At 42.7% G+C, this 17,424-nt stretch overlaps 1 protein-coding gene across 14 annotated transcripts in view; it reads left to right on the top strand.

Annotated features, from left to right (window-relative positions):
* trip12 (thyroid hormone receptor interactor 12) overlaps positions 1 to 17,424 on the top strand; it is a 212,129-nt gene that overhangs the window by 88,341 nt on the left and 106,364 nt on the right. For 13 of the 14 annotated variants that reach the window (XM_048542108.2, XM_048542107.2, XM_059651238.1 and 10 more), the window contains 5 exons: positions 411 to 1,228; positions 2,505 to 2,610; positions 8,194 to 8,324; positions 10,686 to 10,769; positions 14,540 to 14,635. In XM_048542108.2, coding sequence (XP_048398065.1) covers positions 411 to 1,228; positions 2,505 to 2,610; positions 8,194 to 8,324; positions 10,686 to 10,769; positions 14,540 to 14,635 — 1,235 coding nt within the window. Of the gene's footprint in view, positions 1 to 410; positions 1,229 to 2,504; positions 2,611 to 8,193; positions 8,325 to 10,685; positions 10,770 to 14,539; positions 14,636 to 17,424 lie in introns of those variants that run through there. The other variant, XM_048542116.2, reaches the window with a different exon arrangement.

Below are 17,424 nucleotides of genomic sequence, written 5' to 3'. Positions count from 1 at the left end.
TCCATTTTAGTTTGACTCCATTGTTTTGGAGGGAAGCTTACTTAATAAAGCACCTAAGAAATTAGATGCTTGGAACGTTACTGCATGCTTTCTGCAGCATACGATTTTAGGATGACTGCATACTGCATGGAGCTCTGAAATGTGTACAGCAGAAATGTTTTAACTAGTTCTTTTACTGAAAGTTTGAAGTATGCATGTTTTGATATTGGTATGGAAGGAAGTAATTGACATTTGGCAGCATTTTGCTTGTGAAGATCTTGGAATTTGAGAATTAAAAGTAGCAGTTGCAAAACACATTTTTCTGAACTCCTGCAGCCTTATTAAGCTTCTGCTAACTTACATATGTAACTCTGTATACAGTAACTTCTGTCATAAACATGCATGGTAACCTTTCAATGTTTCCTTCTCAGGAACTCCAGGAGTTGTAGCTCTTCATCTGTTGCTTCTGTGACACAGCAAGACGATAGAATTAGGTCAGAACGACCCAAAACTGGACAAACTAAAAGGGACGGTTCCCGAAGCAGTTTGAGAGGTGTGAAACGTGGTCCAAGCCCTGATTACAGTAATTCAAACTCCACCTGCTCTGCCAAAAGGCCCAAAGCACTTCAACCTTCAGAAAATCCTACTGAAACACCAAAACCCAAGTTGCAAACAAAGTCCCCAAAGAAAAGGAAGTCCGTGCAAGATCAGATAAGAACTGCCCCAGCAGCCTCTACAAGTAAGGCCCAGAGTAGAAAACAGACTGGGCCTGTCAGTGCCTCCCCCTTTCAAAAAAGGAAAAAGATTGAAAGTACAACTTGTGTAAACAGTGATTCTGTGGCTGACTCGATCAGTGCTGAAGAGAGATCTGCAAAACCAACCAAGCTGGCTTCAAAATCAGCGACCTCAGCCAAAGCTGGGTGTAGCACTGTCACTGATTCTTCTTCTTCTGCATCTACATCATCCTCCTCTTCTGCTACTGTTTCTGGTGCTGTGCCTCAGGGAGCCAGGCTAAAGCAAGGAAAAGATCAAAATAAAGCTCGTCGTTCCCGCTCAGCCTCTAGTCCCAGCCCTCGTAGAAGCAGCCGAGAAAAGGAGCAGAGCAAAACTGGTGGTTCCTCTAAATTTGAGTGGGCTGCTCGTTTTAGCCCTAAAGTTAGTCTGCCGAAAGCAAAACTGTCACTCCCAGGGTCTTCCAAATCGGAGACTTCAAAGCCAGGGCCTTCAGGCCTACAAGCCAAGTTAGCTAGTGAGTTGATGAAATTAATTGATTTGTGTCTTGGATTAAGCAGTGTCAAAAAAAATTAAAAGTAAAACTTTTGTACTAAAGCTAAGTTTTGGAACTGTTGATCCAACTTATGAACGAATCACTGTGTAATGCTGTACTAACCAAAATCTGAAGTGGTGTGAGTCAGCTAAACTTTTCTGTTGTGTAAGTTGTGATCCAGACTTGTTAGAAGTACAAAATATAATCCGTGCTGATGTGTACTGCTGTGTTTATTTAAAAGCAAAGTGTGCCATGCCTCAGGTAATTTTCTGTAGCAGACATGGCAAATTGTGTGATTTAATAGCTGAAACTTAGGACATTTGACCCTTTTGAAATAAACACCTGGCCTTATGCTGCGAATTTTTGCTGACCATTCAGCTTCCTCAAGCAGGAAAAAGATTTGAAGTCTGTCCCTTGTTGAGAATACCTAATATTACTGTACATTCAACTAGTGTCAAGTCTATGACCTCTGGTCTGTGTTCTTGCACGCATTTAGCGTAGGTGATTAATCTGGATTTTGTCCTCGTGTGTCTTATTAAAATTTAAATGCTGTAACAATAACTGAGCTTCAACCTTGGTTTGTTTAAATGAACTTAATTTGGAGGTAGTTTAAAATGGAAGCTTGCATGTTTAACTCCCTTAAATGCTGAACTACGGCCTGGTTTGAGCAGTAATATTATGATAATTGTAGCAGTCTTCAAAGACTAACTTGGACAAGTCTGCTGGAAGGAAAGCTTCTTAAAAGGACCGTTTTAAACTTATGGTGAACTTACTGGTGAATTTAATTCTTTAGTTTGAAAAGAGATGTCATTTGTTTGTTTCAGAAGAAACAACTAGTTACAGAGAGCCCAAAAGGAGCATTTTCTTTTCCCTGTTAGATGTGAAGTGAAACATTATTTTGGAGTTAAACTTGGGTGAAGAGAAAGCCATGAATCTTGTAAACTTGGTGTTTGGGGTTTTTGCAACCATACCAATTCATAGACACTTTCACGTCCTTTTCTTTGTTCGAACTGTCAGACGACCACTTTGTTTAATCTTGCTGTGAAATTAGCTAATTAGTTTGAACTTTAAGCACATTATGGGATAAATTGCCATACAAGTTGACACGTTACTTTGCTGAAAGTCTACTTTACCCTGCCTTGGTAAATTCTATCTGCCAACATGCCACTCTTGTAAAAGCTTTTACATTATTGGAATGGCACAGATATTTCTCCCTGATGTACATTTTTACTGATGTCTACTGTTGAACTCTTTAAAGGCTTGAGAAGGTCTACTAAGAAACGCAGTGAATCACCACCAGCAGAGCTCCCCAGTTTGAGGAGGAGCACACGGCAAAAGACCACGGGCTCCTGTGCTAGTACCAGGTAATCCTTCAGAATTCAACTTGTGTACGGCACTGTAATACAAGCTAATGGCAGCTTGCATGACCTCTTGGTCTTTGTTCATACTATGGGCATACAGAAAGTTGCAAATTTCAGCAATGTAGGTGCAACTTTGTTTACAGACTAAGTGAATCTGACTTGTTAAAAACAAATATAAAAGCTGTAGCTAGATTCTGAAGGACCTTCCTCCTCAAACAAAAACTTTTGTGAATTGCCCTGATTAGCACAAGACGTACAACTTTTGTCATTTTTTTCCAGCAGTAATCATGTTCTGTACCATCAAACAACTATATCCTTACGCTGAAAATTTTTATTTTGACAAATTAAATTCCCATGTTTTCAAATCAAGTAACTTAGAACCTTAAAAATATAAATCCGTCATACTGCTTGCAGTCTATTTTACTCTCCGAACATCCCACTAATTAACCTTGGTTGCTGTAGAGCCTCTTATTTTTTTATTTGTATACTGGTTGAGGGCGTCACTGACCTAGCAGCATTCATTGTCCGTCTCCAATTGCCCAAAGGGCAGTTAAGAGCCAGCCGCATTGCTGTGGATCTAGAGTCACATGTAGGCCAGACCAGGTCAGGATGGCAGGTTCTTTCCCTAAAGGGCATTAGTGAACCAGATGAGTTTTTCCAACAGTCGACGGTGGATTCAAGGTCATCATTAGATTCTTAATTCCAGATCTTTATCAAATTCAAATTTGAATTCAGATTCAAATTCCACTATCTGCTGTGGCTGGATTCAAACCCGGGTCCCCAGAATATTGTCAGGGTGTCTGGACTAACAGTCCAGTGATAATACCACTAGGCCATCTTGCCACCCCTTTGGCTTACAACTCCGCCTCTTCTGATTAATCCTCTTGCTGATCCTCAGACTTGTGACCTGTCCTGTTTCTTCACTCATTCTTTTGCTGCTGATCCTTTTTCCCAATCTCCCTTTCTTAAATAGAGGTAAGTGTAGCGCTGGATGAACACAGCAGGCCAGGCCGCATCAGAGGAACAGGAAAGTTGACATTTTGGGTTGGGACCCTTTCATTCCCTTGTGTCCACATATCAATGAATTCCATTCACGTTTGGAACCTCTGCTGCTTGGCCCGCTGTGTTCCTCCAGCTCTACAGTGTTATCTCTGTCTGCAGCATCTGTAGTTCTCGCTATCTCCCGGTCTTGAATCCTCACTGTGAATATGATTTGGTACAGAAGAGTTACAAGAGGCGGATGGAGCGGCTTCAGCTTGGAGGAGCTAAGTTCTGTTCAAATGAATCTACGATCAGCTCCATTATTTTTGGATCAGAAATCTCTTCATCCACACTTTGCCAGGGTTTTAAAATCATTGGGAGAAACTTCCAGATGCAGAGTGCAGACAGACCCTGAGTAAGCCGGAATGATGCTTTCCTAGTTTTACCACAGTGAGTCCTGTGCTAGCCTAGTGTCCCAAATGTACTCCATTTATAGTTGATAACATTATCTTTTTGTCACGATCTATTACCAGGAGATGACTTTCCCTTTGGAAAGTTGATCACAAAGAACTTAACCTCTTGCAAGTTGAACCTACCTCCTCCCACTTCTACCCATAAGTATCCCAGAACCTCAGAAGGGAATGGGATGCTGATGATACAAGGATTAGCGAGTACACTGGACTAGGTAGGGCTCAGGCTATGAACCAGAAGATCATTAGTGAGTTAGTGGGAACTACATTTTTCTGATGAAGGGTCTATGCCCAAAACATCAGCTTTTGTGCTCCTAAGATGCTGCTTGGCCTGCTGTGTTCATCCAGCTCTACACCTTGTTATCTCGGTCATCAGTGAGTGTTGGTCAGGTAATAGCTATGGAAATGATTCCAGAATGATGCTGCTGTATCAGATCAGCAGGAACTAAGATTAAAACAGATCTTTGGATACTGGATGAGAATACAGGGCCATTAACTGTTTTGTATTAATGGTCAACGTTAAAGGTGGATACATTTTACAATGGATTCAGTATGAGGTATTACAAAATGTCATTGAATTTTTTTACTAAATAATTAGCTGAGGCCCAAACAACATTGACAGTCAGTTAGCGTTTTCTCTTGCCATGGTAGTTATTTAAATTCGGGATTTCTAGTTCATCCCAAAAAAAAATGAATGTAGAAATATAAACACAAACTTTGAAAGTTTTGCCTTGTGACTAGTTGTAGAACAAATAAGTTTTTAAGTGGGAACTTGTTTGAGTGGAAAAGAGATTTGTGTTTGAGCTCAACATTAGAGTTAAATGCTAATTTCCTTGAAGTCTGAGAGTTAAACTTCAGCTGTGAAAGAAAACATTCTCCTAACTATTTACCAGCTAGTGTTTCTTTATCTGCAGATGCTGCTGAGTTTCTCTGTCATCCACAGTATTTTGCTTTTACTTCCGAACTACCATTCTTCCCCGATGAAGTGCTTGTATAGAATTTGGGTTTTGTAGCAGCAATGTAATTATGCCTTGCATGAGTCTTAGTTTCTGCTGGTATGCCTGTTGGTGTTGAACGGTGTAGGATTTCTGGAGAGTGTAGACTATTAACACCTGCACATAGATATAGAATTTTTGATTTGGCATGTAGATTAAAAGTGGTCCTGTTGGACACCTAGCTAATCAAACTATTGCAATAGCAAGATAAAATTGGTGATATTTAGTAATGGTGTTTTAGAGCCAGGGAGCCGTACAACATGGAAACAGACCCTTTGGTCCAACCAGTCCGCGCTGAACACAATCCCAAACTCGCCAAACTTCGCAACCTCCTATGCTCCAGTGGAAAAAGTCACAGCCTATCCAGCCTCTCTTTATCGCTCCAACCTGGCACCATCCTGGTAAATCTCTTCTGAACCCTCTAGATTGTTAATAACCTTTCTATAACTGGGCAACCAGAACTAGAGACAGTATTCCAGAGGAGGCCTCACCAACGTACTGTACAACCTCAGCATGACTTTCCAACTCTTGTACTCAGAAGGTCTGAGCAATGAAGGGAAGCACGCCAAACATCTTTTTAACCATTCTATCTATATGTGACAAACTTCAAGGATCTGCTTCCCCCTCCCAAAATAAACCAGGTCCCTCTGTTCTACAACATCCCTTAATGCTCTGCCATTAATTTTGCTCCGCCCTTGCTTCTTTTAAAACCAGAATGCAGCATCTCACATTTATCCAGGTTGAACTCTATCTACCATTTTTCAGCCCATTGACCCATTTAATTGAGATCCCTTTGCATTCTTAGAAAACTTTCTTCATTGTCTATCATGCCACCAATTTGGGTGTCATCCGCAAACTTACTAACCATGCCTTCTATTTCTCAACCAAATCATTTGTATATTTGACAAACAAAAGAGGACCCAGAACCAGTCCATGCAGAACACTGTTGGTGACAGGCCTCCAGTCTGAAAAGCAGCTGTGCATCATTACTCTGTCTCCTGTCGTTAAGCCAACTGTGTATCCAATTGCAAGCTCACCCTAAATCCCATGTGTCCTAACTTTACAAATTGGTCTGCCATGTGGAAGCTTGTCAAAGGCTTTACTAAAATCCAAATAAACAACATCTACTGCTCTGCCATCATCAACCTTTTTGGTAGCTTCCTCAAAAAAACTGAATCAGGTTTGTGAGACACTATATTTTCCTCGCATAAACCATGTCCCTAATCGATTTTTGCCTGTGTAAATCCAGTCTCTTATAATTACCTCAAGCAATTTACCCACAACCAATTTGGATTAAGGCAAATTTTAATGGTATGAGACAAGAACTTTCAAAAGTTGATTGGAGTAGACTGTTCGCAGGTAAAAGGACACCTGACGAGTGAGAAGCATTCAAAAGTGTGATGAGAGTTAAGAGGCATCATGTTCTTGTTCAGTGAAAGGTAAGGCTGATAAGATTAAGGAACAGTGGATGAATAAAGATATTGAGGTTCTAGTCAAGAATAAAAGAGAATCTTTTAGATGTAGACAACTCAGTACAATTGAATCCCTTAATCAGTATAGAGTGTAGGAGCATTCTTAAGAGAGACATCAGGAAGGCAAAGAGTGGGTATGAGGTAGGAGCATTGGCAGATAAGGTCAAGATCCAAAGGGACTCTTCAAATACAGTAAGAGCAGGGCTGAGCCTCTTAAAGTTCAGGGAGGTAGTCTTTGTGTCGAGCTCCAGGAGATGAGACATAATAAATGAATATTTTGTGTCTGTTTTTACTGCGGAGAAAGAAATGGAGCCTAGTGAAGGCAGAGAAATAAACTTTGTTTTAAAAACCGTTCATGTTACAGAACAGGAAGTTTGGGTGGTCTTAGAATATAAAGGTGGATAAATCTTCAGAAACTGATCTCATGTATCCCAGAATGTTGTGGGAAGTAAGGGAGGAAATTACAAGGCCCCTCGTGGAAATATTTGCAACATCTGTAAGTATGGATGAGGCGCCTGATGACTGGAGGGTGGCTAATGTACCTTGGTGTTAATTTTATATGAATAGAGATTCCAGTTGATGTTGCCAAGACCCTTCAGAATTTTACTTGTTTGAATGTGATCATCCCTCATTCTACCGAAGTCTAGCCTGTAAAGGTCCAAGTTACTGAACTGCTCTTTATACATCCTTTGAGGGGAGACATTGGCCTTGTGGTATTCTTGGTGGGCTAGTAATCCTAGAATAATGTTATGGGGTCCTGAGTTCAAATCAGAGTATGGCAGATGGTGGAATTTGAATTGTATAAAAATCTGGAATTAAAATCTAATGACTGTAAAAGCATTGTTGATATGTCAAAAAATCCTATGATTCACTAATGTCTCTTTCGGGGAGGAAACTGCTGTCCTTAGCTGGTCTAGCCCACAAATGACTGGGCCCAAAAAATGAGGTTGACTTGTAACGGCTGTCTGAAAAGGCCAAGAAAGCCATTCTGTTGTATTCAAGGGTACCTGTGACTGGGCAGTAAATGCTGCCCCATCCAGCAATGTCCTCTAGCAATTGCAGTAGTGAATTTTGAAAAAAGAAAATGGTGGGATAACCCTCTTCAGAAAACAGTCTAGTGAAATTTCCTGTTGTATTTCCAGTGATAATGGAGATCAAAATTGTGTATGTTGCATCAGGTGTGGTCTCATCAATGGTTGTACAACTCCAGCAAGACTTGTTATTCTAGTCCAACCCCTTTTGAGATAAATGTTGACATGCTATTGTAATGTATTTGCTTGCTGTTCTTGCATGAAGGTGTTCTTTGCACATCAACATTTTAGAATTTTCTCACTTAAAATAATTGCTTTTCAATTCTTAAGGCAGACAATAATCTTGTGCTTCATAATATATTCCCCCATGCCACCTTGATTCCCACTTCATTAACCCTCTCATCTCTTTGCAGCCTTTGTGTGTCCTTACAACTTGATTCTTGCCCTGCATTGTATTTATCACTAAACTTACAAACAGTTGGAGTAACAAATGTATGTGGATGTTTGTCATCCCTCCTGGACACGAGATGAATGTTGACATCGTTAAATAGTGACTTTACTAGTTCGAATTGCAATTACTTTGTATCACTTAGAGCGTGGAAATAATTGCTATTTTTATCACCATTCCCGGAAATAGTCGGCGAGGCTCTGGCCTGGGCAAAAGAGGAGCATCTGAGGCTCGCCGACAGGAGAAGATGGCAGATCCTGACAACAACCAGGATGGAGCAAATTCTTCGCGCACAGAAGATGTACCTCAAGGAGCATCAGGTAAAAGTATAATCTATTCTAATCAGGCCTAATGACTTGAAAGTGAAGTGATGTGTAATATTTTTCAGAACACAATGTTGCAAAAATGGTAAGTCTAAGAATGAATATTGCAAGATAATGGCATATGGTCGAAAACCAATGGAGTTCAGTCACAGATCAGCCGTGATCTCATAGAGTGATGGAACAGGCTCGAAAGACTGGCTTACTCCTAGTCCTGTGTTACAGTGCTTCAGTAATATTTGAAATCCATTTTCAGATATTGTCATTCAGCTTTATTAAACTTGGTAGCTTGCTTTCGAGTGTTACAGTGAGATTTGATAATGCTTCTACCATCTGAAAATACTGCACTTAGGATTTATCTTGAATGAAAGTAAAATGATCTGGCTGAGTCTCCATTCATTCAGTTGAAGTCTTTCAGGTACAAAATGCAATATTCCCATTAGTAACCAGCTTCAATTTCTCACCCCAGAAAAGCATTTTTACTTGGCTTTATATTCTAAGATGGTTCCTGGGCTGAATCAGGTGATCTGAGCAGTGCTCCAACAATATACAAGTGAATTTAAGACACACACTCAGAATCGACAGACATGGGTCTTCAGCAAGCTAATAAAGCACAAACCTGTTTTCAGTCTAAAAGCTGTAATACTTGCTAACTTATCGAATTGCTGAGGGATATGTAGAGTTTTTTTAAATCAAAATGCACTTCATCTCATTTTATCCAGACTTGGATTCCATCTGCTATTTTTCAGCCCTTTGACCCATTTGATCAAAATCCCTTTGTAATTTGAGAAAACCTTCTTCACTGTCTCTACTATGCTGCCAATTTTGTTGTCCATGACGGGAAACATTCCTAACTTACCACATTGCACGAGATGAGGCCATCACAGGTCTGAGGCCTCCTGTCATAACTTCTTTAGATTAAGCTAGTTATTCTCTTAAAAGAGAATTAATTTAGTTAGGGACCTTCCTTTGTTTGAATGGCTTCTACTATAAGCAAAAGTCCTGACATTTATTTAAGCTACTGTACTTTCTTTAAAAAAACTGTGCACAATACACTCCAAATCTCTTAGCTATTTGCTTTGCTCGTTATGACCATGTCACTTTCTGAACTGCCTGCACTGAGACAGACACTGTACTTAGTCTTTCAGCTTCACCTCCTCCCTATCTCACCTAACTCCATTTTCACCTAACTCCAAAGTACTCATGTTTGGCCAGGACGCACCCAAGACGTTTGAGTGGGGAACTATATATGTTGCCCTGTTTGATGTTTTATCTGGCTGCATTACTGGGAAATGGGATGCTTTTAGTACACCATGTTTATCAGCCTGTACCGTAAATGTGGATGGAACAACCAACTTGATGAGTGAAGAGGAAGATAGTTTGTTGTGGAGGGATGTAATCTGACTGGGAGTGGCGTCCTTGTGAGCCCATTGCCAAAGTTACTCAAAACGAACTTCATAACTACTACTTGGAAAATTCGACAGGTATGAAATGCTTTGGAAAAACTTGGCAGGGTGTTCAGCATCCATAGACAGGAGAACTCGTGTATTGAGTCTAGTGACCCATCAGAGCTGTTCAGATGCTGTCAAACCTGCTGAGTTTCTCCATTTTCAGTTTGTTTTTCAGATTTCCACCTATGCAGTTCTTTGTCTTTTATTTAAATGTTTTGCTGGTTAAAGGAAGTTTCTGTAAACTAATTATATTTAATAGAACGTTAATTGAACTGGGGTTAGTATGTTTTCATTTCAAAACAGCAACTAGCCAATACTGGCAGTTCACATTTTGTTCTCTGCATGTTAGTTGATCCCTAAGGATTCTTGTGGTGTAGTGGTAGTGTCCCTGCTCTGGACCGGGAGCCTTGGGTTCAAGTCCTAACTGCTTCAAAGGTGTGTGATTGCATTTTTAGACAGACTGATTAGAATAGAATCTCCATAGTGCAGAAAGAGACCATTTTGGTCCATCGGGTCTGCACTGATCCTCTGAAGAATACCCCCATAATGCCACATTTTCCATGGCTAACCCACCTAGTCTGCATGTCCCTGTGTACTACGGGGCAGTTTAGTAAGGCCAATCCACCTAATCTGCACACCTTTTGACTGTTGGAGGAAACCCACACAGGCATGGGAGAAACATGCAAACTCCACGCAGACAGCCACCCAAGGCTGGAATCAAATCCATGTCCCTGGCGCTTTGAGGTAGCAGTGCTCGTAACTATCTTTGTCAATAAGTTGATCCTTTTACTTTTAGAAGGATTCTCGAAGACTTCAAAGATTACTTCTATTCTGTGGTCTGCGGTAACTGAATTTTGATACATGGAATGCATTTTTAACCAAAATGGAATTATTCTCATATTTACTTCAGCTTCTAGTTCTGTTGCTGGAGCTGTTGGAATGCCAACTTCTGGAGAGAGCGAGTCAGATGATTCTGAAATGGGCCGCCTACAAGGTAAGAAAATGCCAGATCTAATTTGTAAAGTGCGGTCTGTCTATAATCCAGTTAATAAGATCCCTGAAATGTGAAGCCATGTATGCCTGACCTCATCTTGTGCAGGAAAACTCCATTGCTCTTGGATTGTTATAAAGAATTTCACAATTCAGTGAGCTCGTCTTTGAGGTGCAAGTACTGCTAGGATAGTGTATTAAAGTTTGTGGACATTAAGTTTGCAAGGAAAGAGAGTAGTAAGGGAATGGAACGCTTTGCCTGCAACAGTAGTAGATTCGCCAACTTTAGGTACATTCACGTCGTCATTGGATAAGCATATGGACGTACATGGAATAGTGTAGGTTAGATGGGCTTGAGATCGGTATGACAGGTCGGCATTACATCGAGGGCCGAAGGGCCTGTACTGTGCTGTAATGTTCTATGTAACATTACATAAAAACAGGAACTGGCACGTTTGGTGATAATGGGAACTGCAGATGCTGGAGAATCCGAGATAACAAAGTGTGAAGCTGGATGAACACAGCAGGCCAAGCAGTATCTCAGGAGCACAAAAGCTGAGATGCTGCTTGGCCTGCTGTGTTCATCCAGCTTCACGCTTTGTTAACTGGCACATTTGGATTCTGGTATCTTTGTAAATATCCATTGATCCAGCAAGTTTCTTAATTTGAACAGAATAGTTGCAAAATCTCAGCCTTTTGGTTTTGAAGACACTACTTGCAATGCCACCTGGACATAGAACTGACATTCCATGTTAAATTTTCATGTTCATGATACCAGGTTATGGTGCAACAGGTTGATTTTTGAAATCTCAAGCTTTTGGAGTGCTGCATCTTCACCTGACTAAGAAGCAGTGCTCCAAAAGTTTGTTTTCTCAAATAAACCTGTTGGACTATAACCTGGTGTGGTGCAACTTCTGACTTTATCCATCCCAGTTCAACATCAGCACCACCACATCATTTTCTTTTGGGTGGGAGGGGGTGGTTAAAAAAATAGTGTGATTGTTAGATGTTACCAATTTGATACAAACAAATGTGTTTTAAAAGTCTCTTCTGCATAATGTCCTCGCATTTTTTGTGACGCCTGATCTGTAGCTGACACCAGATTTAAATTGACGTTGTACTGCCTTCTAAATCAAAAGACTTGGAGTTCATGTCTCGTTTCAGTGTTTTTAAAAACGAACTACTTGATGTACAACTTTTAGCTGCTGACCTCTGGACAAAACATGAAAGTGAGCATGCCTGTCACTCAAATACAAATAATCAAGTTCTGCTAATTCGAGAAAAGGAGGCAAATTTATTGGCGTTCTAATCAATGTCCAGCCCTTGTTCAACATTGCAAATGCAGAAAATCTGGTAAATTAACACTGCTGTTTGGAGGGATTTGCCGTGCAGTTGGTTCTGCTATAATGTATGTTTCTTCAACATGAATTGGCTTAAATGCGATTGAAAAATTTAGACCGTTATTCGTAGAAAGTGAATTTTCCTTACCTGTATTAGGTATAATGTGATTCTGGCCCAATTAGCTTAAGTGGCATGTCTCTTGCGTGAATTTCTTATCACGTGAGATTGCATGAGAACAGAACTATCGCGTTACATTAGAACTGACTGTACTGCTGTACCACTTAACATTTACAGCAGTGCTGCATTTCAAAATTACTTCATTCACACCTCCTGGATAACTAGCGATGGAGAAAGGTGTTACGATCTCTTGCTGTAATCAAATTGGAAAATGCACAGGGAGCCTTAAATCTGATGTTGATCCTCCAGCTTTCATAGGCAACAGGTTGTAGTACATGATAGAACATCTGAAATCATTGCGGTAGAGTTACCATTATTTGCTTGCAGCAAGCCTGTATGGTGCATGTTCTATTTTGTGTTATTCATAAGGAACCTGCTGTTTATTTCTTCCATCTGCCTGCCTCACTGTTATTCAAGTTCTTTTCTGATTCTCACTCCCCCATTCCAACTTGAAACATTTGAACTAATGTAAACAACATTACCTTTGTACCATTAACACTTAAGGATGATGTTGCCACGTTTGTGGTATTGGTTTCCAAGGGTAAAAATTATTTTTGTTCACTTGGTAACCAAAGTACGCTTCCTGCTGGATAACTGCAAAAAAATTGTACTGGGTACCTTTTTGAATGCATTGTCATCTTAAGGTGTTTCATGGAATAAAATTTATGAAGCTGCGTTAAAAACAAAATGAAGTATTTTTATTTATATTGCACTTTGTTAAAGCACTGGAAATTGCTTTACAGCCAGTGAACCACTCTTGTAGTGTCATGACATAAAATCTAGGAAATATCACATCCAGTTCCTGCACAGCAAACTTTTAAAGACTAAGCCTATTCTGACTTGGAGGAGAGTGTGCTGATAGGGACAACGCAGCAGATGATTAATAGCTTGGTTGAGCAGTTATTTTTATAGAAGAAAGCTAAAAATGTCCTTAGAGATTTGGCAATTTCCAGAGCTTTGTAGCTGAGAGCATGGCAAGTGTGTGATCTAAAATGTGAGTCATTTGAGGCCAGCATTGGAGAGTTGGTTATCTTGGAGTTTAGAGCTATGGAGAGTTGAGCCCATGGAAGAATTTGAAAGTAAGCATGACGACATTGTATTGCTTATTTAGGAGCCACTGTAGATGAGTGAGAAAAGGGGTGAATGTTAGTAAAAGTTTGGAGAGAGGCTGAGGTTTTGGATATCCTCTGGTTTCTGGAGTGCTTAATTCTTCCTGTGTTTGCTCATGTGATGAGGGCATTGCTAGTTAGGGCAGCATTTATTGCTCATCTCTAGTTGCCCAGTGATGTAATTGACATTTAACTATACAGTGGATATGGAACCACACGTTGGCCAGACCAGGTAAGGACGGTAGATTTCTTTCCCTATAGGGCATGAGTGAACGAGATGAGTTTTTACATGGCCCAGTAGCTGTGGTTAGCACTGCTGTCCCATAGCGCCAAAGACCTGGGTTTGATTCCACACTCTGGTAACTATACGTGTGCAGTTTGCATATTTTCTCATGTTTGCGTGGTTTCCTCTGGGTGTTCCAATTTCCTCCCATTGTCCAAAGATGTGCGGGTTAGATGGATTAGCCATGCTAATTTGACCATAGTGTTCAGGGACGTGCTAGTTAGGTGGATGAACCCATGGGAAATGCAGTGTTGTAGAGTAGGGGATGGGTCTCGGTGGGATGCTGTTTGGACGGTCGGTGTGCACACAGTGGACTGAATGGCCTGTTTCTACACTCTAGGGATTCTATTCTATTCTGGTCAATCCAAACTGGCTTCATGGTCTCTATCAGATATAGTTTTTAATTAGAGCTTAATTTATTGAATTCAAGTTTCATCTGCCACTGTAGAATTTAAGCCCGAGTCCCCAGACAGTCTCTGGTTCTGGATTATTAGCCCGTTGATGTTATTCCTACATTGCCTCCTCCCAGTGGGCCAGCCAGTGGTGCTTTGGCACAGCCAAGTCTACAGTTAACAAAGGAAAATAAGTCTTTCACCAATAGATGAGCAGGGGTGGTTCAGATTGTGGGTGTTATGGAGGAAACCACAGCCAGTCTTGGTGATGGTCCAAAGATGTGCTGCTGAGAGGAGTTCCTGACCCCACCTGAAAGATCTAGCCTCAACATATTCTTGTTTGATTTTGATTTGAAACATGAATGATGCGCAATAGAGATCAAAATCACAGGAATTGCAGAAAGCTGTTTAATTCCACTGAGTAATATTCCTTGTGCTTTGTTAACAATTAATCGTGTTTATCTTGTTTCAGCTCTATTAGAGGCACGTGGCCTTCCACCCCATCTTTTTGGCCCTCTTGGACCACGAATGTCCCAGCTTTTTCATCGAACAATTGGAAGTGGAGCAAGTGAGTAATGCTGAAAATGAACTATTAGAACAAATCTGCTAGTTCCATTCCTTGCTGATAGCCCTGCAACTTCTGTTTTTCTCTTCAGAAGGGAATTGGATAAAATTGTCTGAAAACTAAACTTGTACAGGAATCTGAGATAACCAGGTGTAGATCTGGATGAACACAGGTCAAGCAGCATCTTAGGAGCAGGAAAGCTGATGTTTTGGGCCTAGACCCCCCCTCCTGAAATGGAGGAGGGGAAGGGTGTTCTCAAATAGGGAGAGGCGGATCAAAGATGGATAGAGAAGATAGGTGGAGAGGAGACAGACAGGCCAGAGGCGGGGATGGAGCCAGTAAAGGTGAATGCAGGTGGGATGGTAGGGGGTACGGACAGGTCAAGGGGGAAGGACGAGGTTAGAAGGTAGGAAATGGTGTGGCTTGAGTTGGGAGGATGGGATAGGTGAGAGGAAGAACAGGTAAGGGAGGCAGGATGAGCTGGGCTGGTTTTGGGATGCGGTGAGGGAGGGGAGCTTTTGAAGCTTGTGAAATCCACATTGATACCATTGGGCTGTAGGGGTCCGAAGCGGAATGAGTTGCTGTTCCTGAAACCTTCAGGTGGCATCATTGTGGCACTGCAGGAGGCCCAGGATGGACATGTTATCTGAAGAATGGGAGGGGGAGTTGAAATGGTTAGCGACTGGGAGGTGCAGTTGTTTACTGTGAACTGAGCGGAGGTGTTCTACAAAGTGGTCTCCAAATCTCCGCTTGGTTTCCCCGATGTAGATGAAGCCACACCGGGTACAGTGGATACAGTATACCACAGTGGGAGATGTGCAGGTGAACATGTGCTTGATGTGGAAAGTCATCTTGGGGCCTGGGATGTGGGTGAGGGACCAGGTGTGGGGGCAAGTGTAACATTTCCTGCGGTTGCAGGGTGTGGTGGGGTTGGAGGGGAGTGTGGAGCAGACAAGGGGGTCATGGAGAGAGTGGTCCCTCCAGAAAGCAGACTAGGGTGGGAAGGGGAAAATGTCTTTCGTGGTGGGGTCAGATCGCAGATGGTGGAAGTGTCGGAGGATGATGCAGTGGTACATGAGGACGAGGGGGATTCTTTAGTTGTTATTGCGGGGAAGGGGTGTGAGGGATGAGTTGCAGGAAATGTGGGAGACAGGGTCGAGTGCATTCTCCTCCACTGTAGGAGGGGAGCTTTGCGTTCCTTGAAAAACGAGGACATCTGAGATGTATGGGAGTGGAATGCCTCATGCCGGGAGCAAATGTTGCGCAGGCGAGGGAATTGGGAAGAGGGGATGGCTTTTTTGCGGGAAGGCGGGTGGGAGGTGGTGTGTTCTAGATAGTTGTGGGACTCAGTGGGTTTGAAATGGATATTGATTTCTAGGTGGTTGCCCGAGACAGAGGGGTCCAGGAAGGTGAGAGAGATGTTAGAGATAGTCCAGGTGAAATTAAGGCTGGGGTGGAAGGTGTTGAAGTGGATGGACTGTTCGAGCGCCCGGTGGGAGCACGAGGCAGCGCCGATTCAGTCATCAATATGACGGAGGAAGAAGTGGGGCTGAGAGCCAGTGTAGGTAGGGAAGAATGACTATTCCACGTGACCGACAAAGAGGCAGGCATAGCTTGGGCCCATGCGGGTACCCATGGCCACCCCCTTTGTCTGTAGGAAGTGGGAGGAATCGAAAGAGAAGTTGTTGAGGGTGAGGACGAGTTTGGTTAAGCGGATGACGGTGTCGGTGGAGGGGGACTGGTCAGGCCTGCGGGACAGGAAGAAGCGGAGGGCCTTTAGGCCCTCCGCATGGGGAATGCAGATGTATAGGGACTGGATGTCCATGGTAAAGATTAGGTGTTGGGGACCAGGGAATTGGAAGTTCTGGAGGAGGTGGAGAGCGTATGTGGTGTCACGGTCCTAGGTAGGGAGTTCCTGGACCAAGGGGGAGAAAGTGGAGTCGAGATAGGCGGAGATGAGTTTGGTGGGGCAGGAGAAGGCGGAGACAATGGGTCGACCCAGGGCAGGCAGGTTTGTGGATTTTGGGAAGGAATAGAAGCGGCCGGTGTGGGGTTGGGGAACGATGAGGTTAGAGGCTGTGGGTGGGAGGTCACCTGAGGTGATGAGGTTGTGGATGGTTTGGGAGATGATGGTTTGGTGCTTAGGGGTGGGGTCATGATCCAGCGGATGGGTAGGAGGTGGTGTCGGAGCGTTGGTGTCTGGCCTCAGCGATGTAGAGGTGGTCCGTGCACCATTCTACAACTGCACCTCCCTTGTCCACGGGTTTTATGGTGAGTTTGGGATTGGAGTGGAGGGCTGCAAGTTCTGCGGGGGAGAGGTTGGAGTGGGTGAGAGGGATGGAGAGGTTGAGGCCATTGATGCCTCAAAGGCCCTAGCCCTTCCCCTCCCCCACTTCTGAAGAAGGGTCCAGGCCCAAAACGTCAGCTTTCCTGCTCCTAAGATGCTGCTTGGCCTGCTGTGTTCATCCAGCTCTACACCTTGTTATCTCGGATTCTCCAGCATCTGCAGTTCCTACTGTCTCTTGTACAGGAATGTGAAAGATGGGAGCCAGATTAGGCCATTCAACTCCTTGAGCCTCCCTTGTCCGCCTTCCACAGGGACCGTTCCCTCTGTGACACGCTGGTCCATTCTTCCTTCACTCCCAACACACTTTCACCACTGATGGTGGTGCTTTTGGTAATACCTGCCATTTACCTCCTTCTTCCTCAGTCTCCAAAGGCCCAGACATACCTTCCAGGTGATGCAGCACTTGCACTTCTCAGGATCTAGTCTACTGCACTCATTGCTCACA

This window comes from Stegostoma tigrinum, chromosome 14, assembly GCF_030684315.1.
Source record: "Stegostoma tigrinum isolate sSteTig4 chromosome 14, sSteTig4.hap1, whole genome shotgun sequence".
NCBI lineage: Eukaryota > Metazoa > Chordata > Chondrichthyes > Orectolobiformes > Stegostomatidae > Stegostoma > Stegostoma tigrinum.
Note: the sequence above shows the minus strand (reverse complement) of the source record. Positions and strands in the feature narration are given on the sequence as shown.